The sequence below is a fragment of the Gopherus flavomarginatus genome, chromosome 9 (assembly GCF_025201925.1).
Source record: "Gopherus flavomarginatus isolate rGopFla2 chromosome 9, rGopFla2.mat.asm, whole genome shotgun sequence".
In the NCBI taxonomy this organism is placed as follows: domain Eukaryota; kingdom Metazoa; phylum Chordata; order Testudines; family Testudinidae; genus Gopherus; species Gopherus flavomarginatus.
Window position 1 is genome coordinate 51,061,771 of NC_066625.1, and position 22,818 is coordinate 51,084,588.

Sequence of the window (22,818 nt, forward strand, 5' to 3'; positions counted from 1 at the left end):
ATTTAACTCCTGTCATAATAAACATAAAATCTCCATCCCTGTCCTAAATTTAAGAAATAAAGGTTTTAATACTTAGAGAAACAAGCTGTACATTGTTGAAATTGTTTGAAAAACTGAGACTGTTTTCCCACAAATTACTGCAATTTGGTTGTATTTATTCCCCCATGCAAGCCCGACTGTACCAAAGCACATTTTACCCTCTCCTGCTATTATGGCAGCAGGTCCTGTGGGATCCCAGTTGGGCTGCAAGCTTCTGATGGGAGGTTTAACATGTGCTCAGTCTCTCTACTCTCACTGGATGGTATGAAGCCTGTATACTGTTAACTCGGTACCTGGCATGAGTATGAATGCCAGTATTGCCATACTGGATCAGACCACTGACTAATCTATCCCAGTATCTGCTCTCTAGCTCTAAAAAGTACATCTGACTCCAGATGGACAAAGAGTGACCAGTTCATGGAGAAATTCTTAAACACTGTTAGCAGTGATTGCTTATGCCCTGTATCATAGGGTCTGTCTTTTAGTCTAGTTTGGATAACCAGATGTTATCCATATAGCTGATTAGCAGGATTAAAATAAACACTTGGCCTCTTCTTGTGGCAGTGTGTTCCATAGGTTGACTGTGCATAGCTTCCTTTTATCCATTTCAGACATTGCTTTGTTTCCTTAATTGTCCCCTGGTAAAGAGGAGTGCCCGACTACCTTCCCGAATGCTTGCTTTATATACACTATCCTCTCTCTTCCTGTTCCATTAATATGTCCCCTTCCAGAAGCTCTCTACAGCTCTGACTCTCTCATTCCCAGTCTCTAGCCATGTTCTCTCCCATCAGGTTTTGCCACTCCCACAACTGGGCTTCCCCCTGTGCTGCAGTTGACTGGGTCTCATTGCCAGTCAGACTTGGCTGAGGAGGGCTCTGAGTGACTACAGGGAATTCTTATTCGGGTGTCTGCCTGGTGGCTTTTGTCCACATGCTCAGAGTCTAACTGATTGCCATATAGGAGATCAGAAAAGAACTTTCCATCCAGTCAGATTGGCAGAGACCATAGGTTTTTTGCCTTCCTCTGCAACGTGGGGCATGGGTCACTTTCATGTTTAAACTAGTATAAATGGTGAATTCTGTGTAACTTGAAGTATAACTAAAACTGTCAAGCAACTAAAAACAATTGTGACTAATTGCATGTAAACAATAGAATCTATTTAAATATTTTTGAATGTTTTCTAAATTTTCAAATACATTGTATTCTGTGTTGATTTCAGTTACAAAGTGTACGGTGCTCACTTTATATTTTGGTGTGGTGATTTAGTTGGTGTTGGTCCTCCTTTGAGCAGGCGGTTGGACTAGATGACCTCCTGAGGTCTCTTCCAATCCTAATCTTCTATGATTCTGATTTTTGATTACAAGTATTTGCACTGTAAAATAAATAGTAGTTTTCAGTTCAATCAGTACAAGTAATATAATGCAATCTTTATCATGAACGTGCAATTTACAAATGTAGAAGTATGTACAAAACTTGTTGTTTGAATGCAGTGTAAAACTTCAGAGCCTGCTAGTACTCAGTCCTACTTCTCATTCAGCCAATTCTTCAGACAAGTTTGTTTACATTTACAGAAGCTAATGCTTCCCTCTTTCATTTATGATGTCACCAGAAAGTGAGAACAGGCATTTGTATGGCACTGTTGTAGCCAGTGTCGCAAGATATATTTACGTGGCAGATGCGCTAAAGATTAATGTCCCTTCATGCTTCAACCACCATCCCAGGGGCCATGCGTCCATGCTGATGACTGACTGGTTCTGCTCAATAACCATCCAAAAGCATTGTAGACCGGCATATGTTCACTTTCATCATTGAGTCAGATGCTACCAGCAGAAGGTTGACTTTTCTTTTCTGGTGGTTCAGGTTCTGTAGTTTCTGCATCGGAGTGTTGGTCTTTTAAGACTTCTGAAAGTATGCTCCACACCTCATCCCTTTCAGACTTCGGAAGGCACCCCAAATTCTTAAAAACCTCGGGCTGAGTGCTGTAGCTATCTTTAGAAATCTGACAAAACAGAGGTACCAATGATATCTGCACCAAGTGTTCTTAAAACAAACGTGCTGGGTCATCATCCGAGACTCCTATAACACGAAATACATGGCAGAATGCCTGTAAAACAGAGCGTAGGGGATGTACAATTTTCCCGCATGGAGTTCAGTCACAAATTTAACACATTTTTAACAAGCATCAGCATGGAAGCATGTCCTCTGGAATGGTGGGCAAAACATGAAGCATACAAATGTTTAGCATATATGGCATGTACCTTGCAAGGCTGGCTACAACAGTGCCATGCAAATACCTATTCTCACTTTCTGGTGACATTGTAAATAAGAGGGTAGCATTATCTCCTGTAAATGTAAACTTTTTGGCTGAACGAGAAGCAGGACTGAGTGGACTAGCAGGCTCCAAACTTTTACATTGTTTTATTTTGAAGGCAGTTTTTTGTACATAATTCTACATTTGTAAGTTGTACTTCCATGATAGAGATTGCACTACAGTACTTGTATAAGATGAATTAAATAGTATTTTTCTAGTGCAAATATTGGAAATAAAAATATACACTGATTTCAATTACAATACAGAATACAGTAGATGAAAATGTAGAAAAACATCCAAAATATTTAAATTGCTGTTTTAATCACTTAATAGAATATAAACTGAAATCTATTAATCACAATTTAGTTTTTGAGTTAACTGCAATTAATCAAGAGCCCTAATCTGATGTTCGTCCATCGTTGTCGATGAAGACCTCAACTCATTCGTTCTATGACTGACTCTGTGCGTCCGAAGATGACTGATCAGTCTGATTCGGGCGTGGAACATTCTGTCACATATCGGGCAGACATGTGATGGCACTGTCGATGTGCGGGCAGCTCTGGACTTGCGCAGCTCACGCTTTCTTTCAGCCTCAGCAGTGCACCTCGCCTCAGAGGTATTACTGCCTGTGTGAATGAGGCTGCGCCATGCTGGACGGTTCAGTGCAAGGGTTTCCCATGTGGAGGTGTTGATCTCGAGGGACTTCAGAGGGGTCTTCAGCATGTCCTTGAACTGCTGCTTTTGTCCCCCATGGGAGCACTTTCCCTGGGTGAGTTCTCCATAGAAGAGTTTAGGAATGCACTCGTCTGACATTCTCACGACATGTCCGGCCCATCTGGTCTGGGCTCTCATCAGCAGTGTGTGAACTGACAGCAGACTGGTTCTGGTAAGAACTTCAGTATTGGGCACTTTGTCCTGCCATCTGATTTTTAGAAGCTTTTGCGGACAGGAAATGTGGAAGTGATTGAGTCTTTGTGCATGACTCCAGTAAACAGTCCACGTCTCTCAAGCGTACAGCAGAGTTGGAAGCACCACTGCTTGGTAGACCTTCACCTGCATTGGTAGGTTGATTTCCCCAACATTGGAGCGCAATCAGCCAAATGTGGAGCTGGCTTTAGCAATTCAGCAGTTTACTTCATGATCAATGGACACTGCACGGGAAAGGGTACTGCCCACGTACATGAAGTGGTCCACTGCCTGAAGCCTCTGTCCATTTACAGTGATGGACGGTTCGAGTACGGAGCGTGGGGATCTGGCTGGTACATGACCTCAGTCATCTTGATGTTAATGGTGAGACCAAAGTTGTTGCATGCAGATGAAAACTTGTCCATACTGGCTTGCATTTCTGGCTCTGTACTAGCATTCCAAGCACAATCAGCAGAGTCTCGAAGTAGTTTCCTTCACCTTGGTGATTCATAGATTCATAGACTTTAGGACTAGAAGGGACCTCAGAGGTCATCGAGTCCAGTCCCCTGCCCTCATGGCAGGACCAAATACTGTCTAGACCATCCCTGATAGACATTTATCTAACCTACTCTTAAATATCTCTAGAGATAGAGATTCCACACCTCCCTAGGCAATTTTATTCCAGTGTTTAACTACCCTGACAGTTAGGAACTTTTTCCTAATGTCCAACCTAAATCTCCCTTGCTGCAGTTTAAGCCCATTGCTTCTTCTATCATTAGAGGCTAAGGTCAACAAGTTTTCTCCCTCCTCCTGATGACACCCTTTTAGATACCTGAAAACTGCTGTCATGTCCCCTCTCAGTCTTCTCTTTTCCAAACTAAATAAACCCAATTCTTTCAGCCTTCCTTCATAGGTCATGTTCTCAAGACCTTTAATCATTCTTGTTGCTCTTCTCTGGACCCTCTCCAATTTCTCCATCTTTCTTGAAATGCGGTGCCCAGAACTGGACACAATACTCCAGTTGAGGCCTAACCAGCACAGAGTAGAGCGGAAGAATGACTTCTCGTGTCTTGTTTACAACACACCTGTTAATGCATCCCAGAATCACGTTTGCTTTTTTGCAACAGTATCACACTGGTAACTCATATTTAGCTTGTGGTCCACTATGACCCCTAGATCTTTCTGCCATACTCCTTCCTAGACAGTATCTTCCCATTCTGTATGTATGAAACTGATTGTTCCTTCCTCAGTGGAGCACTTTGCATTTGTCTTTATTGAACTTCATCCGGTTTACCTCAGACCATTTCTCCAATTTGTCCAGATCATTTTGAATTTTGACCCTGTCCTCCAAAGCAGTTGCAATCCCTCCCAGTTTGGTATTGTCTGCAAACTTAAGCGTACTTTCTATGCCAACATCTAAGTCGTTGATGAAGATATTGAACAGAGCTGGTCCCAAAACAGACGCCTGCGGAATCCCACTTGTTATACCTTTCCAGCAGGATTGGGAGCCATTAACTGCTGAGTACGGTTATCCAGCCAGTTATGCACCCACCTTATAGTAGCTCCATCTAAATTATATTTGCCTAGTTTATTGATAAGGCATTTGATATGGTCTTGCATGATATCCTTACTAAAGTCTAGGTATACCACATCCACCGCTTCTCCCTTATCCACAAGACTCGTTATCCTATCAAAGACAGCTATCAGATTGGTTTGACATTTGTTCTTTACAAATCCATGCTGGCTATTCCCTATCACCTTACCACCTTCCAAGTGTTTGCAGATTTCTTCAATTACTTGCTCCATTATCTTCCCTGGCACAGAAGTTAAACTAACTGGTCTGTAGCCTCCTGGGTTGTTTTTATTTCCCTTTTTATAGATGGGCACTATATTTGCCCTTTTTCCAGTCTTCTGGAATCTCTCCCGTCTCCCATGACTTTCCAAAGATAATAGCTAGAAGCTCAGATACCTCCTCTAACTCCTTGAGTATTCTAGGATGCATTTCATCAGCCCCTGGTGACTTGCAGGCATCTAACTTTTCTAAGTGATTTTTAACTTGCTCTTTATGGCACACAGTTGCCTCAGATTGAATAGTTTCCCATCGGCATAATTTAAACCATGATTTGAGGACTTCTGTGACAGACCCCTAATCTTTGGCTGAGTTACTGGAGTCTGTGGGTAAGGTCTTGTGACCTGTGATGTGCAAGTGGTCAGACTAGGTGAAAGGGACCATCGTGATCTAAAGTCTGTCGTCTTCAGTAAAAAGAATCTCCAGTCTCTGTCCTGCTAAGAGCTGGCTTCCTCCGCTGCTGCCCAACCAACCCAAAAAAGTAACTTGTCTTAAATGAATGTATCCGGAGAAAATCAAACCCTATCCTTTACAGGATAAAATCTGATTGGGAGAGGTGCCAAGGACTGAACTGTATGACCTCTCAAGGTCCCTTCCAGTCCTGTGATTCTAGCTCTTGACTATACCTGGAAGACAGATACCACAGCAATAGGTGGCAGTATGTAGAGACAGTGTAGGAAAATTCTTGCTTGTTAAGAAGGGGGCTTAGGTAACAGACATCACATTAAGTGCATCTCTGGAGGTTCAGTGCTCCCCAGTGTGGCAATCTCTGCTGCTCTGGGTTTTGGGGGAACTTGCTCCAGGGCATACAGCAGTTGCCCTTTCCCCAGAGCCAGAGGGAGCAGACAAGCCAGTTAGTGCTCCCCTTGCTGCTAGCGTTAGGCATGCATCTTGTGTGCCCAAGAGTAGCCAATACTATCTTGCACCAGTAACTTGGGGAAGAGACTTCAGCTCTCTGCTACTGGCTTGGCAGCACAGCCCTTGAAGGATTGAGTTCCTGTCCCATCTTTGCATCACAACAGTAGTGGCACAACTGTCTGCTTATGGGGCCTTTCTGGCAGTTGTCACTTCCACATGTGGTATGTGAACTGGGGATGCTAACTATGGTGTCTCAGAACAGGCCCTTCTATAGTGAGCAGGTAGAGCTGCCTTTCTACCCAGACTTGGTTCTAAAAGTTACTGCTGCTCAACAGAGTTCAGGATTCTCCTTCCTGGAAAAAACCAAACCTCTTCAACCCTGGAACATGCAGACTCCCATAGCTGTTAGTCTGACTGAATTTAAGAAATAGGAAGGTTTGATGCCTTTTACTACTGGGCAATACAGAAGAGACCTCTAATGCACTGAATGCTAGATGGTTGTGCTGAGGCATCCAAGACAAAAATAGAAGCCTATCACCAGGTCATGACTTCCTGGACTAAAACCTTTTGCATCAGAAGAGATCTGCAAAGCAGCAGATTGGTCTTCAACTTGTACAATTGTCAGACCCTTCTAGCTACAGCCCCAATGCAGAAAAGCGCTGAAGCATGGGCTTACATGCTATTCTTAATAGGGATGTTTCCTGAAGTGAAGCCTAGATATACAAGTGTTGGCAGACCCAGCCTCTGGTAGGAAGGTACTGCATGTTGTGGTGCTCTGGAAATCCACTAAAGCAAACTGCCATAAACACCTGTGGGAAGGTGTTAATCCCAGTAACAGGGATGGCTAGCATGGATCCAGAAGTTGAATTCCTGATCCTGTCAAGTATCCAAGCTCACCTTCCTGGACCATCCACTAACTGAATGTGTAAGATCAGTCCGTTGACCACTGTAGGTGTGCTTTATTTCAGAGGAAGCAACTAATGCTGTTAGAAACAGTCTTCTAGTTTAAGAAGCAACTGTTGGCCTTCCTGGAGGAGCTAAGCCTCCTGCCTTGTCATTATTCAATTGCAAAGCAAAGACAAAACCCACTGGTAGGAATGGAATCTGGGTAAGCAGAGAAATGTATGGGATATCAGTCTTCATTGGCTACGTCTTGAGATGTGGGTTGCAAAAGTTGAACTCTGTATCCAAAGCGGGGACCTACCCCCAGCTGATACAATGGCATAATATTTCTTGGTATTCTCCATCCCACTTTTTATGCATCTCTGTACATTTGCTTTCTTGACAGCTACTGCACCTTAAGTTTCATCAAACTGTTTGCAGTGTCCCCCAGGCCTTTCCCAAGTAGGTACAGCTGACTCCAAAATAAGCAATGTGTAGCAGTGGATGGGAACTTTTTTGATGTCTCTTACAATGCATTTGGCAGAGAAGGTTCTGTGACACCAGGCTAGAATAAACTCTAGATTTATCCTGATTCAGAAAGAGGTCTAGCTTGTCAAAGTTCTCCAGTACTATCACTGTAGTATCCTAAATGAGCCCTTCTCTGGGTTTAAGTGAAAGGGAGACATCTGAGATCATGCCAGTAACCCTGGGGGAAAGGATTAGGAAATCTTTACCCACCATGAACAAGGAGGAAAAAGTTTGTCCTCTTGTTAGTGCTTAGGTCAGATCGTGACCTAAGTCTTAATCTCAATACTTGCTGCAGGTGGTCTTAACTGTCTTCCCTTCTCCCCCCCCCTTAGCCCAGCAGCTACCTCCAAGTTCTGGATGGAGGCCATGTCTGTCTATATAAGTGCAATTACAGTGGTGCAGACTTAATAGAGATGTGTTGCATCAGTGCTAACCTGGGCTTGCTTACATTGCTGCAGTGTGAGTGAGCCCCATGTAGTGGCTTTGCTGCATGCACAGGGACCAACACTGTAGTGCTGAAAGGAAGGACCATTAGTCCTGAGTGCTGGAATCCACAACTTCCCTCTCGCTATGGGGTTCTGTGCTGCAGCTGCACTTCTGTAAACAGCCTTGCACAAGCACTTGCCCCATCCCACCAGTAATACCTACATTAGCGCTGTTCTAAAACACTGAGCACAAAAGAGGCATTAAACAATTCCTTGAACGTGTTTGGCTGTCCAATTACAGGGCTACTCAAATTCAGTTCTGACAGTCAAAACAGTTAAGCTTAGACCTAGTGCCTGGTAGCTGCCATCTGGGCTTGTGATGCCATCTTGGATTCTTAACAGAACCAAATCATGTCTAATATGCATACATGTGCTAAAACTGTTAATGGTGGCTTTGTCAGTGCCTTCTTTCAATGGAAGTGGAATTCAGTCCTGCTATACCTAAAAACCTGTAATCTTAGCCCTCTCCTCTTTTGAGACCAGTCATTTGACTGACTTGGATTGATGTAACAGGATACCTATTGCAGCAAAATACATAGGTGCTTGAGTGAACATACCAGTGATATCAGATCTGCTGGTTGGGTTCCAGTTCAGGTGAGATGTCATTTACTCTGATCTTGCACAAGAGAAGTTTGTGAAAGCACATAGCACAGAAAACCATCCTTCAAGAGCTTCTTTCTCTAAATGGTCTCTGCTGGGAAATCCCACTGCATTGGTATCTTAAAGCTGTCCTGGTAAAATGTAGCCACTGTTAGTGCTGACCCTGCCGTTGGTCTGTAACTGTACAGTGCCATTTGGAGATGGTAATGGCTCATATACTAGGGTAGAGAACTTTATGGCTTCCTCACTCTCTGCTCAGAGCAAGGTCAGGCGTGATGATCATATGAATGCTTGGACAGTCCCTTATCCTGATGTATGACAGTGATTTGCCATTGTAGCTGCATGGAGTGGACATAATAGTCAGTCCATTATGAATGCACCTGTTGATCACAGAACCTGAAGTTTGTGATTTTGGGGGCAGTGACATAGCCAAGTTCTGCTATTGGTGCGACTTTATAGGGTATAGATTGACTGGCAGGCTTCATGCTTAGCATCTCAAAGTTGAACCAGCCTATAGTCTGATGGAGAAGAACCTCTGCATTCTGAGCCTGCTCCAGTAGCTCTGAACAGCCTTGACCTGCTAATCGCTTACAGATTAGGCTCCCTCATCTGTCTGCTCTGCATTGCCAGTACTCAAGGTGGCAGCATGGCATGGAGCACAGCTTCTCAAACTCACACTTCTGTACTGGGGCTGAAGTCTTGTTTGGACTCATCCAAACTCCCTTCCACTTGGACAGTGTTACCCCCAGTCCTGATATCTGGTGGGACCATACTGCTGCACACTTATCTCAGGCTCACAAGAGGTGGAATGCACACTTCCATAGATTCCAGAGCCAGAAGGGCCCACTGATCATCTAGTCTGGACTGTACAGTGCAGGCTGGGAATTATTTCAGGGAAATTCTTAGCAGTCTTGGTGGAAAACCATCCGATCTTGGTACACTAGCCCTGGTGACTGAAGCAAGCAGAGGTAAAAGTCCATATGTGCAACCTGGTCACTATAACATAGTAAACCTGTGGAGGAGGCTCTGTCATGCTGGCTGTTCCTGGCCCCTCAAGCCTTCATTCAGAACTGTTAATATTTCTGTTGGGGTCTGTACCAGACCAGTCTGTTACAGCAGTGATCTGTGTCTTCTGATATCAGCAGACAGGGATGAGCGCTCTGACATGTGCTGCGTCCACTATCCATGATTTAAATAGGATTGGTGGGTTCAGATTGTTTGCTGCAGCAAATAGACCTCAGCTCTTCAGTATTATGCTGCATTGCACCTGGCCATAATAGCCTGGTGTTTGGCATAACTAGGCCATATATTGCATGATGCTGCAGAATGATGGTCACAGCTGTGCCAGTGGGGCTAAAGCCAATTGGTGGGGAATGATGCACATGCACTGCCAGCAGAAGAGCAACTGTAGCTGGTCTGTTCAGACAGACGAGTCCCAGGTAGTGGGCTCCTTTTACAGACTGCACACCTAACTGCTCAGGATCAGATGGACCAGGATCCATGCTTGTCTTTACAACACTGTTGCAAAGAGATTAATTGCATGCTCTGCACAAGGGGATGCTCTGCAAGGGTTGCAGTCAGGGTGTACCTGCATGACCTTAAACTTGTGAGATTTCTCAAGTCTGTCCCCAAATATCTGGGAATGAACAGGTCTCTGCACAGAAAAAGGGACAAATTGAAGGGAGTTTCTTCTAGGGAAGCTGTAGTGGGTATTCCTGAGCCACCTCAGTGCAGAGTCAGTGGGGAAGAGGCATAGTCTTACTGGGTCTCTGCTGTGACAAAAGCACTTTCAGAACTGAGCTGAAATGCCAGGAGCAACCGTGAATGCTTTTGGGGCTCCCTGTTTGTCTGGTGTGGAGACCTATTAAGGGCAGGTCCTAGCTAACCAAGTGGTAGGATCGGTGATTATAACAGACTCAGCCCACGTTAGTGGACTTGAGCTTGATTAGGGGAGTTGGTTAGAACACACTTGGTCTCCTCTGTATTGCATATCTTGATGTGTAACACTATCAGGGGGTAGCGATTGTTAGTTTGTATCCACACAAACAAGGAGTCCGGTGGCACCCTGAAGGCAAACAGATTTATTTGGGCACAAGCTTTTATGGGTAAACTTGTTTTGATGTGTAACTGAGTCCCTGGACTCCTTTGTCTTCCTAGTGTGGCTGGACCCATAAGTGACACAACAGCTGACTCAAGTGATGCGATGGCTGAGCTGCTGCCAATTTTGGAGAGGCAGCTCTCAGGCAAGGCCAACAGAGTCATCCTTTTAGAGAACCCCAGGACTTCACAGCCTCCCTCCTGCTAAAATGCTCTCCTCCATGGAGTATTGAATAGAAAAGGGTGGAATGGAAAGTAAAGTTGAGTAGAGAATACCCTAAATCATGTGGCAGACAAGTCACTGCAGGGCTTGTGGTCAGCCATTTTATCATGTAGTATCAGAATCAACTCCTGGGTTAAAATACATGTTCCTGGGGCCAGGATTCTAAGTGGAAGGAAGAGGGCTGAGATCTTAACCTTGAGTGCTTTCCTTTTGCAGTGGAAGCTTGTTTGCTTTGTCAGGGGGACTAGATTCTGGTGTCTGGCTCAGATTAGTTGCAAATGGACTTGAACCAGTCTGGCAATATCTTACAAGCCTGTTTAAATTTTGATGCCTGTTTTCAGATGCATTTAAGTTGCTTTTTCTTGCAGTCAAGCATCTAGCTTAAAGGTGCATGGCCAAGCAAACCCATGTTTTCAGACTTGTCCTGCATTATGAGAACACCATTAGATTAAAAATTCTCTATAACTAGGCACTTATCTAGGCTGCATATATAACTGGATAGTGGAAATGACTCTGCTTCCCCTGTTCTTGCATATATCAGTCTCTAGTTTGCACCCTAAGCATTGCAGCAGACACTTGTGAGGGAGTGTCTAATTGATTCTTTATATATAGAAATGTGTGTTCCTGGGCTTTGCAAAACAGCAAATGTATCACATTTGACCTGGCAGTTTTTGCTTTTAAATCTTGGCTGCTGGAACTGATGCTAATGCACAGTGAACACAATGCCATGCTGCATATTTGTCCCACTCTAAAAATAAGCATGCAATTGTGCATGCAGTCTCAAGTTACCTACTTGTGTACATGCTAGGCCTGAAGACATCTGAACCCTTGGCAGACACTTGCAAATCTTGCCTATTTCCATAAACTCCATTCTGTCTAGTCTTGAATCCTGACCATCCTTTCTGTCCCTATCCACAATATCCTGGCAAGTGTCTAGACAGCCTCTTGGTCAAGGCATGACTTGGGCCAAGAATTCAGGCCTGCCTCTTGCACCTCACCCACTTGGAACTCTTCTGTAACTCCTTTTATGCTGTCCATACAAGGGTCTGCTTCCAAACACTGAGCTCAGCCTATTAACACCTGAGGCAAGAATGCAATTCCTGCTTGTAAAATGGAGTGGAGGTGCTCTGGTAAAGTGACTCACCATGATGTCTGAATTGGTGCTAGAGCAGGAATAGAACCCAGGAGTCCTGACTTGCTCTGTAACTACTGGCTTATGATCCTTCCATACTTCCTCCTGATGTTCTGAGCGAGAATGCAGATGGCCACCTGACATCATAGTGCCTCATTTCAAAAATAAACATCCACACTGTTGGATGTTAGTTTTTTACAATAAAAAAAGCTAACAACCTTAAAACCTAAGGCCAAACACCTATTCAGGTGTTAAGGCTGGTCCTATTAGCAGGGAAGAAAGCAAAGCAAAAGCTCCAAAACAACTCTCAGGTAAATATCTATAAATCCAGGGCACTTTCTCACTCTCAAAATGCTTAACTGTGTGCTCAGCATTGTGCAAAACTCAACCTGTGTTGAGACAGTCTAAAATGTCAGGCTATGTGGACAGGTGTGTATGGCTGTTACCAGAGAACTTTGCATAATAAGTAAAACCAGTGTTTAAATCAGGTGCTTCACCACTGAAATAATTGGGAGTGAGCTTTCCATAGCTGTTGAAAGTAATCTGCTCCCTGCAGGGAGCTGGAGCATTCCACAGCCCCCGAAAGGCTAATTCATGTGCTAACAGTATATTTGTACAGTTACATCAATGCTCAAACATCTTTAAAATTTGTCTTCTGCAGGAAGATAGGAGGCAGAATTGTAGGTGGCCTGGTGCTGTTTGCTAGGCTGCCAGAGTGAGTTCCCATCCCTGCATCTGGTTCTACTTTGTGGAGCAGACTTGGTGATGCTAGCTTGATACCCCTTCTAAGGCTGGGATTTTGGGAACAGTTGGATGCCATTTGTCTTGCAGATGCTTTCCTTATGCCATTTCTCTAAAGATCGAGGGGTGCTTCCTGTCACTTTTTTGGCTGACTATAAATATACAAGCTGCTCTTACCTGGCTGAATGGTGAAAACAGTGGGTGAGCTTTCTCTGGAACTGGAGTAGGCTGTTCAGGATATCTGGCTCTCTGCAAGCTTGATCCCACAACAGAGAAGAAACTGCACTGTGTCCAATATTCAGGGCCCCAGACACATTGCCCTCCCCAAAACATGTGCAACTGATGCTTGGCTTCCCTTGTATCAGTTCTGTACATTCCTGGAGCATTGCAGTGCAATTCCAGGGAGCAGCAGGCATAGTTCTGAGACTGCATGGGCACTAGTCTCCATGTCTGGCAACAATGTTGCACCTTTGTATGAACCATCTTCTATGTCCATCTCGCTTGATAAACTGACTCCGTACTACCCCTGTTCTGAGTAGAGTGCAGTTATCACAGCTGGCTTGTCGTTGTACATGGTCCCCTGCTATGCTCAAACATCTAGAGGCACAGCACTGCTGTCAGACCCACTCTGGGTTCTGTGTGCTGCAGTAAGCAGAGATGCACCTCTTTCTAAATGGGCATGGTAAATCTCAGTGGTGCCTCTTGTTCCTCTCAGCGTGCCTGGGACACTTAGAATTTGGAAGTTTTCCCTGTTGTCATAGAAACAGGTGACCTCTACCTTTCCAATTCTAGTTCTTGAGGGGCACCACCGGGACAGCTGTCTCCTTGCTGAACTGAGCAAGGAGCTGTAAGAGATCCTGACTTCACTGGCTGTTGGTCTTGGTGGGGGATGGGAGGCTTTGGCAGTCTGCTCTGTGCACCAAGTACTCTTGTTCCAGGGTCTCTCTCCCTCTGTCAGGAGACTAGAATGTCCTTTTATATCTAATTTTGGTACAAGTTGTTGGCCAGCAAACAGATTGTTCAAATGTCTGGGCTTTGCGGACTTGTAAGTGCAAGCCCCATAGCTCCTGCAAACAGTAGTTCCCTGCATAGCTGTAGGAAGCCTCTTCCAGGAAGGAGCAAAAATGCATTCAGAGCCTGACTCTCAAAACAAATGTCTGCACATTAAGTACCACAGCCAGGCATAGAGTGCGTACCCACTACCAGCAACAGGTCTGCCTGGTCGCTCACATGCCTCATATCTGAATGTAGCCCACTGAGGTTCTGAACCTGCTCCCTGTCTCAGAAGTTGCAGACATCTTTCCATGGGGTATGCATGTGAAATACATTAATCCCTGAGTTGCATGTGCCTCAACTTCTAAGGAAGCTGAATATGAAGTGCAGGTGGTACACCCTCTGGCCAACACTGAGTCCAATTATCTTGGGGGCTGGAGAGAGCATTAAAGGGAGCAGAAGCTTTTGGGTCACCCAAACTTGAGTTCTTAGTTCTGCACTAGAGATGCAGTTTCTTTTCTGAATATAATTTTTACTGGGGTCTCCTATATAACTACAAAGAAAGTTGCTGATTCCTGTGATAAGCTGGTCAACAGATGAATTGGTTCCTTTGCTGGGCAGACGTCTTCCATAAATTCAGTACATGTGACTAGTCTTTAAAAAGACTTCTCTAAAGCGTAGTTCGGAAAAGCAAGTTTCTCACCACTAGTATTTCCCCAAATTAACTAGGCTAGAAGTCCATGTATGATCCCTTTTCTTCAGTGTCTCCTGAGTCTGTCTCAAGCAGTCTTTTTGAGGAAATAGAAGCAGGTTCAGTTCTTGTGTGTATTTTGACTTGGGTAGTAAGATGGCTATGTTTCCATTCCAAATGCCTTTCTTGAGCTTACACAAGGATCAGCTCAGTGTCCCATCCTCAAACGTGTGCCATTGCTCTTCCTAGACAGGCTTGGTAATGCCAACAAATCCTATAGTGATAGGGTGGTGGTGGGTGGTCTGCTACTTCAGGCCATCTTCCTTCCCTTATGAACTTGGGTGTGCCAAGCAAACTTTTGACAATCTCATGCTTCAGATTTAAATGAAAGCTGAAATGGCCTTCCAACTGCTTTTCTATGTCTACAGGGGAATTCCAGCCATCAACAGGAGGCTGCTGGTATAGCTGAAATAGTGTAGACAGGGTAAACAGCTATAATCTGCACTTACTGCAACAGTGAAAACACTTGCTTGAACCCAGGTGCAAATCAACTGTGCCTGTTCTATGGTTTGCAATGTTGGTCACCACATCCAATTTTGGGTCAGATCCCCGATGTGGACTAGAGCTAAGGAGAGTTCATTTTGATAGCCACCCCTCATGTCCACAGTTCTGGCTCCTTCCATCACACAGTCTCTACTGGCATAGCTGTGTTCTCAAATGTTCAGGGGCACTAGCCTGGGTGTGATACCTTAGCATGGCTTGTCTGTTTGAGAGATGTGCAGTATCTGCTAAGGTTCCTATGATGATCCCATGTAAGGGATAACCTCCTGCAGTGAACAATGTCTGGGCATGAGGCCACTAGGAAAAGTTTGAGGTAGAGGAAGCTGGTTCTAGAGCATCACTCTTCTATGAAATGGACTGCTGCTGAATACAGGCAGACTGGAAGAGTCTCTCGCTGGCTCATGCTGGAGGGCGGCTCCATAAAACTCCTAAACCTCAGACCTTGTCTCATGTTACTTCTGTATGTTCTGAAATTGCAGGCGTGACTCTGGCTACAGCTGTAAGTTTGAAATCTGCTTCTCTTGCTCCTCTACCAAGGAGAACTGGCTTGTGCCTCTCTCACTGCTATATGCTGAGTGAAGACCTGAGAAATCTTCCAGAAGTCTTCCACAAGCTTGAAATATCAGCACATTGGCTCCTCCCTTGTGTCTACTGGAGGATCTATAAATGGGGAGCTTCCTCATCACCTTAACACTTCAGTCAGGGATAAATCTTTCTCAGACCTCTGAAGTGATTGTAAGACCACTTAGTTTTAAAATACTTTTTACAAATTGCCCCCCCCCCCCCAAAAAAAAGTTACATTACATGGCTTTTATAGTCCTGTTAATTCGTCAGCTGTCCATAGTCTGAAGGAACTGATAGACAAGATGTGCTCTTCTGACATTGGAAGGCCAGCCTTTGACATATATCCTAGGCTACTGAAAGCTTTGAGGAACTAAAGTACTCAATTAACGGGGAGGGAGCAAAGTCAGACTTGGCAGAACTTTATTTTGCATTCCTAATGTGGCTTTTCCTACTTGGTTAGTGATTGAGAGGATATCGGTTTCCAGGTGAATAACTCCATTTGGAGAACTTTTGGCTTGGTGTCATTCATCCATTGAAAGCTGTCTTTTTTGCACTGTAGGCACACCTACTTCCTGTGAGATCCTTCTCTCCTGGAGGTTTGGCACATGGGTCTCCTGTTTCCAAGCTGGGAACAATGTCTGAAATGTGAGCTGCTTGTGAAACAAGATCTACTCTCTCAGGAACAGTAATGTTTCCTAGGCTGCCTTTGAAGAGTCTCTGCAACAAATGCAAACTGGTCATTGTAAGCTTGAAATGGTGACCAAATGTTAGAGCTCCTACCTAAGCAGCTGGCAGTGTGTGTCTCTCTCTCCTCCCCTGCTTGTCTGCCTCAGCTGTTCTCAAAGGCAGTCTCCCACCCAAATGTTCTCCTCGGTGCTAGCTAAGGAGAATGTATTTAGGTGGAAGGAGAGCATGGGTGCCAGGAAGCAGCACTTCTTCACAGTTGCCTTTGAAGGCAAATGGGATGGCTGTAAAGGCCCAAGTTCATACAGAAACTCATAAAATGGGCAGGATCTGGCTTGATGCAGTTTTAAAACAACTCACTTTGATCCAGTCACCCTTCCCAGGGCACTGCAGGTCTGCTGAGAGGAGCTACTGCTGTAGCGCTTCCATTGTTTGTGATGTAGCAGAGGTGTCAAGGGCTTTCCCTGGAGTTCTGAATCATGAGGTGGAGTCAGTCTCTGGAAACAGAGCCCCATCAAACCTGGAACCATGGAGTCAGGCTGGCAGCTGGATAGGCCGCCAGAGTTAACTTCATTGAGGTCTCAAGTACGGTGCAGCTTGTATCATAAGCAAGCTTGGGAGTCCCCAGGGTGGTGGTCTCTTATGGGCTCCACCCACAGAGCTGGGAGCTCTAGAGTACTGCTCAGGTAGGGCTAAAGAGAAAGCAGGAAACCTTTAGACTGAATAGCTTCATACAGTCAACACAAATGACTTAAAGTCTAGGGCCTGCAAACATCTTTCAAACACTGTTGGTTTAGTGTTTAGCAAGTCCCATGGACCTTGGTGGAACAATGCTCATAATGAGTTTGCAGGATCGGGCCCTCAGCTTTTAACTCAAAGGCTTCCACTTAACACTGTCTTGAAGGAAAATATTCTCAACCCCACTTGAAAATTAGCATTGCTCCAGCCACTCATCACTATACAGTCCTTGCTAACCTGCTAATGTAGCTAGGCACCAACTTAATCTGCCTATACCTGCTTCCCAGTTCAGTAAGCCCAGCCCAACTGCAGAGATAATTGGGCAGTCCACAAACAAATGAGGCAAGTATCTAGTATCCCTTCCCCACCCACCCCATACTGTTCTGCCAGGCTTCCACATAGCCTAGAGCTGTTAACCTGAACTTTGGTTTAACTCTGTCACACTGGTTCTCTACCTGCAGAGATGGCTCTAACTCAGAACACTAGATGTAGGCAGCTGCTAGTGTGTTGGTATGGCTATGTTCAGGCAGCATAATGCTGGCTGTGGGATTTACATACGGCCCACAAGTAGCAAAACTCTCCCTAGTTTTGTTCGTCAAGGAGAGGTCAGCAGTGGTGCATTTGGCAGCTCTGAGGCTTGGGTGGCAGGACCAGCCTGCTATGCATCAGAGCTTGTTATGGTCAGTGACTAATCAGTTTTTAGACTCTCAAATTCAGCTCTCTTCCTTGAACAATACACTCGCTGTATTGCTTTCAAACATGCCACATGACTTCAGAGAAGCCTGAAACCATGCTTGCTCCATCTTGAACAGAATGTCTCCCAAACCATACAACAAACCTGTACTCTGGAAAGGGGCCAGTCTCCCCTCATCCCCAAGCTGTTGACACTAGCTTTTCCTTAATGCTTGATCTGCCAGTGCAGCTCCACCAGCTGTAGCAACAGTCAGCACTAGTACAGAGAAGGCTTCGTTGGGCTGCTCAGGCTGGTGGCAGGCACCTGGTCTGTGCTAGTACTCCTGCTGTTCCTCTAGCTAGAGCTGAGCTCGTGTTTGCAGTGAAGGAAAGTCCTGGTAGACAAGTCTGTAGCCTAGGGCAGATTGGGAATTGAAGGGGAATTAAGAGTAGCAAAAACTGACACTTGCTTATACTCTAAAAGGGAAAAGTTAAGCTAGTGCTGTGCAGTACCTGGCCTCCAGTGTCCTGAGAAACCAGAGCTGCAGACTGGCAGGTTTCTGTGCCATAGGCCAGAAGTTGTTAACCCTGGGTATGCAGAAGTCTTCCAGGGGGTGTGTCAACTCCCCTAGATCAGCTTCGCAACCTAGGGGTTGAGCCTTGAAGGGTGGGGATGGGTTTAGGGGGATTGCTAGTGCAGGGATGGCAAGCAGGGCAGTTGCTTGGGGCCCCACACCACAGGAAGCCCCATGAAGGTAAGTTACATGCTTCAATCCCAGGCTGTGGGCTCAGGCTGATCCTGGAAGGGGTATGGAAGTCTAGAAGGGTTGGAAAACCACTGCCATGGGGATCGTCCATGTGCTGTGGACACAAGTGGGAAGGAATCCTACTCTAAATCTGTGAGTGGTGCTTGCTGTTGCTGACTGTACAGCCCAGATTCTGTGCTTGGTGGGTGAGGATAATTAAGCATTGGAATGCTCCAGCATGCCACTAAGGTTTGTCTTAAATAGCCATAATGCCTCCATCAGCAACTGCTAGCAGTCTCTTGCCATTCACCGTTGAAGCTGCAAGTAGGCACTGTGTGGTGCTGAGGTACATAAATTCTGCATTTCGTGCTTGTAAGGAGGTGCCTCTGGCCTTGGCTTGACAGGGATTTGAAGGTAGATGCTGGAACATGCTTGCCAATGTGTTCAGACTCTAGTATAGGAAAAATGAGTCTAGTTTGCTCTAGAACTATAGACCACATTAGCCAATGTTTTCTGTAACCCCTCTAGGTCCTAGTCCTGGCATAAGGAAGGGGTGGGGTGATGGCCACTTGACCAATGTTGAGCTCTCATGAAGGCTGCCTTTCTGAAAACCTCCTCCTCAGACTAACTAGGCATTGGCTTTGAAGCTACCGCAGACTTTAGACTAGCTATAAATGGTCTTCTAAATCATTCAGCCTGCTGCAGAACTGTCCCCCTGCACAGGTCAGGGCCCTGCAGAGCCTGCCCTGGGTGGTAAGACAGTGTTCGATCACGTGCTTGTGCAAGGGAAGTCTCCTCTATTTGAGTGGGAGGGGCACATGTCCAAGGCTTAAATCTACAGGTGTGGTTCTGGACCAGGTGCTGGCAGCAGTTTCAGCAGGCTGCTGACAGGAGAGGCTCTGGTAAGGCTTGGCATTGGATTGCAGCGGTACAGTCTGAAATGGCACTGGGAGGGAATGCTCTGCAGCACACATGCTGCTGTGGGAGGAATGACGTCAGGAGTGTCTTGCCTCTCCAGAGGTGGAAACACAAAGGCAATGGACAATTTCCTGAGAACATCAGAAGATGATGTGCCCTTGAGTCTGTGGGCTGGCTTCTGGGCATGGGCCTGTTGATGTGTTTATCAGCACACTCTGGTCGTGTTGGTAGCCATGGCAGCTACATATACACGTCTAGCTGCAACTAGTTCAGGATATCACTTCCAGTGTTCATGGCCATTCCTATATACCTGTTGTAACCAGTCCTTGTTCCTTCCAGCTCTGTGCAGTAGGATGTCCCATAGTGCATTGCCCCACATGGCACTAGGGTGGTGTGTGTGCCCTACAAGCACTTGATTCCTTGCTGACACAGTAAGGGATAGCTGCCCAGACTTTGTCAGCATGCACTTGTGCAACATGTCTGACACTGGGAGCAGAACTCTGCTTTTGCAGCCAGTGCTAATGGGGCCTTAGCACTCGGTTCCTCTGCTCTCCCTCTGCTAGGAGGGCAGCTAATGAGGTAGATAGTATTAAACATCCATCTGGCCACTCAGGCTGGCATTGCTGACTCTGCACATTAACCATGATGCTGTTGCATCTGTGTTTCAGAGTGGTCAAGCATTATTTTCAGGAACCCACTAGCTTCCAGACACAGCCTGGCCAAAGGAGGTTGGACAGAAGTTAGACACGTGCTTTCTCCAACAAACCTCCCCGCCAGACCAAGCCTCCTCGATGCTGCCTGATACCAGAGCTTTTTGGAAGTGCGGGTGGGGAAATGGGTCCAATATGCTAATGAGGGGGGTTTCTCTGTTCTAGTTCTCAGCATGCTCAGTAGCCCTCTGGGGAATGTTTTGGGCAAGCCCCCTCTGGGCTTCCTGCCTCTGGACCCAATTGGCTCGGACTTGGGAGAGAAGTTTCCCACGCAGACTCTGAGGAGCTCCCGCCTGGACAGTCGTGCTCTCCTGGATTCCCGCTCCAGCAGCCCCTCGGACTCTGATACCAGTGGATTCAGCTCAGGATCTGATCATCTCTCTGATTTAATTGTAAGATGGTTTTGTTTTCCTAACCTCAGTCTTTGCATTGCCCCTCTTAGGTCAAACACTCAACTCTTGGCACCTTAAGAGAACAGCGTTGTGCTGCAGAACACCGTGACTCTATCCTGAGACAGTAAAAAGGAATTAATTGCTCCATTGTTCTTTCAGTAGCTCCTAGCCTGAAATTAAGTGTTGCTTCCCTTCTGGATCTGCCTTCATCCAGGATTTGGAAGATAGACTGGCTTACCCAGCATCACCCACCCAGGGTGAGGGGAGCTGACCATTGTGCCAATTTTTCCTTAAACAATGGACACTAAAGGGGTAATTTACTATTGAGACCTCTTTTATGGCATTACTCATTAGAGTACTTCAAATTCAGTCACTCCATAAAAGTTCCAGAACAAACACACTTGCCCTACAATCCCCATGCTAACTGAGGTGACTTCAGTCAGTTCTCATGTTTAGATACTTTGGTAAGGCTCAAACAGCTAGAGCAGCAGTTCAAACTGGGGGTTGGGACCCCCTTTGAATGGAGTCACCAGGGCTGGCTTAGATTTGCTGGGGCCTGGGGCTGAAGCCCAACCCCCACTAGACAGGGTGGAAGTCAAAGCCCGAGGGCTTCAGCCCTGGGTGTCCGGACTCAAGTTGCAGGCTCCCTGCCTGGAGCAGAAGTCCTTGATCTTCAGCTTTGGCCCCTGTCCTGGGGTTGTGAAGTAATTTTTGTTAAAAGCGGGTCATAGTATTATGATTGAGAACCCCTGAGCTAGGAGGAGGGGGCGGTGAATTGACATGGGGAGTGGAAGGATGCCATCAGTTGTTGAAAGCAAATAGAGTAGTCAGGTATGTCTTTTACCTGTCACTTAGTGTTGTGCCTGTTACAAATACCCTTCAGAAGTGTTCTCAAAGTTGCCAGTGTCCTTTAAATCTGACCCAAATCTTAAACTGCATTAAACAAGGCTTTAAAACTGAAGGCTGATTACACTTCCCCATGTCTTTCACCAGTTCAGAAGGAAACAGGGCTCCAAAATTTAATTGCAGTTGATTTATTTTGATAGTACTTGCCATGTGCTTTCCAAACAAATAGCCCCTGCCCTCATTTAGCTAGTTAAAGGAAAGGCCAAATACTTATTTCCCATGTTAGAGCAGTAAGTATTCTAGGATATAGGTTATTGCCTGTGGCATGGCTGGCTGGCTAGTTTCTTTTGTAGCAAACTTGGAGGAAGGATTTGCAACTCAAAAACTGCAGCACTGAAAGTAAAACTGATAGCCTCACCAAACTGAGGAAAATGCAAAAAGCAAAATCGAGTTAACTTTCACTAATGTGGAGTGCTAGTAACTTGGGAAAGAACTCTTTAATTTTCAGAAGGGACAACAAAATTAGTCTGGGTTGTAGTTCTCAAGCAGGGCTCAGAGGCTAGATGTCACTGGGGAAAGTAAACAAAACAGTCTTGCTTCTCATGTTCTGTAAGGGTAGCTTTCACATTGAGTCTCTGCTGCTTATTTTTTTATCACACTCATACACCTGACTTGCAGGGCTTAAAATGTAAAGTCTTTCCTAGTGTGTGCTAACAGGATTTGTGGGAAAGTCTCTCTCCCCCTCACCCTCTCCCTCACCCACCCCATGCTGGGCACTCAGATGCCACAACCAAATGTTGATCTTCATTCTCCACCTCTGCTTTTGGTGACCCTCACAGGACTGTGACACTAAACAAACTTCGCAGAAAAGCGGATTGGCAAGAACATCAGTTCTATGGACCTCTAATTGTATGTTTTGCGCATGTTGCTCAAAGCTAATTGTTGCTTCCTCATCTGGTGGTCAGGGCCCATGTACTTACTATCCACAACATGCAGCCAGCTATACAGTGTTCTCCTAATGCACTTGGTTCACAGCTGTGAACCTTGGATTCTAGATTAGCAGGTCAGGGATGGCTAGATATCTTCAAATGCTAGTCTGTTAAATACTAAACCCATTTATCCTTGGAGAATCACTTGCATGATTCTGAGCAGCTCCTGAGACTCATTAACTTTGGGTTTCATATACAAACTCCTCCAAGCCTGTCAGCACCATGCAATGGCTCTGCTGTGGTGTGCAGCTTGCAGTTCTCGCCCACCTCACTTCTCAGACCTCTTCTCCGCATACCTACTTTTTCTGCCACAAGCAGTTTTACTATTCAGGCTAGCAGAGCAGTATGTCATACAAGTTTCCTGTCCCCTTCTGAGGTGTCGCTGGAGCTCCCTGTGAGCAGCACTTCCTTGCAGCCTCTGTTTAGCCTAAGCTGCTCTGGGTTTTTCAGACTGGGTGTTCAGAGCATCCCTGTAGCCAAACCCAAAGGAGACCTGCAAGCTACAGTACACCTGCCCAAGACTTTCTCCCCTGAGCCACAGAGGGAAATGGTGCAAAATCCAGCAACAGTAGGTACTCCAGAAGGTCAGGCTCTCCCTGGACTCCAAATAGTCTGTTCAGATGACCTTTAGTCCTTGGAAGATTTATTCACATGCTCAAGAGC

At 45.6% G+C, this 22,818-nt stretch overlaps 1 protein-coding gene across 8 annotated transcripts in view; it reads left to right on the forward strand.

Annotated features, from left to right (window-relative positions):
• The window catches only part of CPEB1 (cytoplasmic polyadenylation element binding protein 1), an 82,354-nt gene that overhangs the window by 41,937 nt on the left and 17,599 nt on the right, over positions 1-22,818 (forward strand). For all 8 annotated transcript variants that reach the window (XM_050968879.1, XM_050968882.1, XM_050968878.1 and 5 more), the window contains one exon: positions 20,094-20,320. In XM_050968879.1, the coding sequence (XP_050824836.1) occupies positions 20,094-20,320 (227 nt within the window). The remainder of the gene's footprint in view (positions 1-20,093; positions 20,321-22,818) is intronic.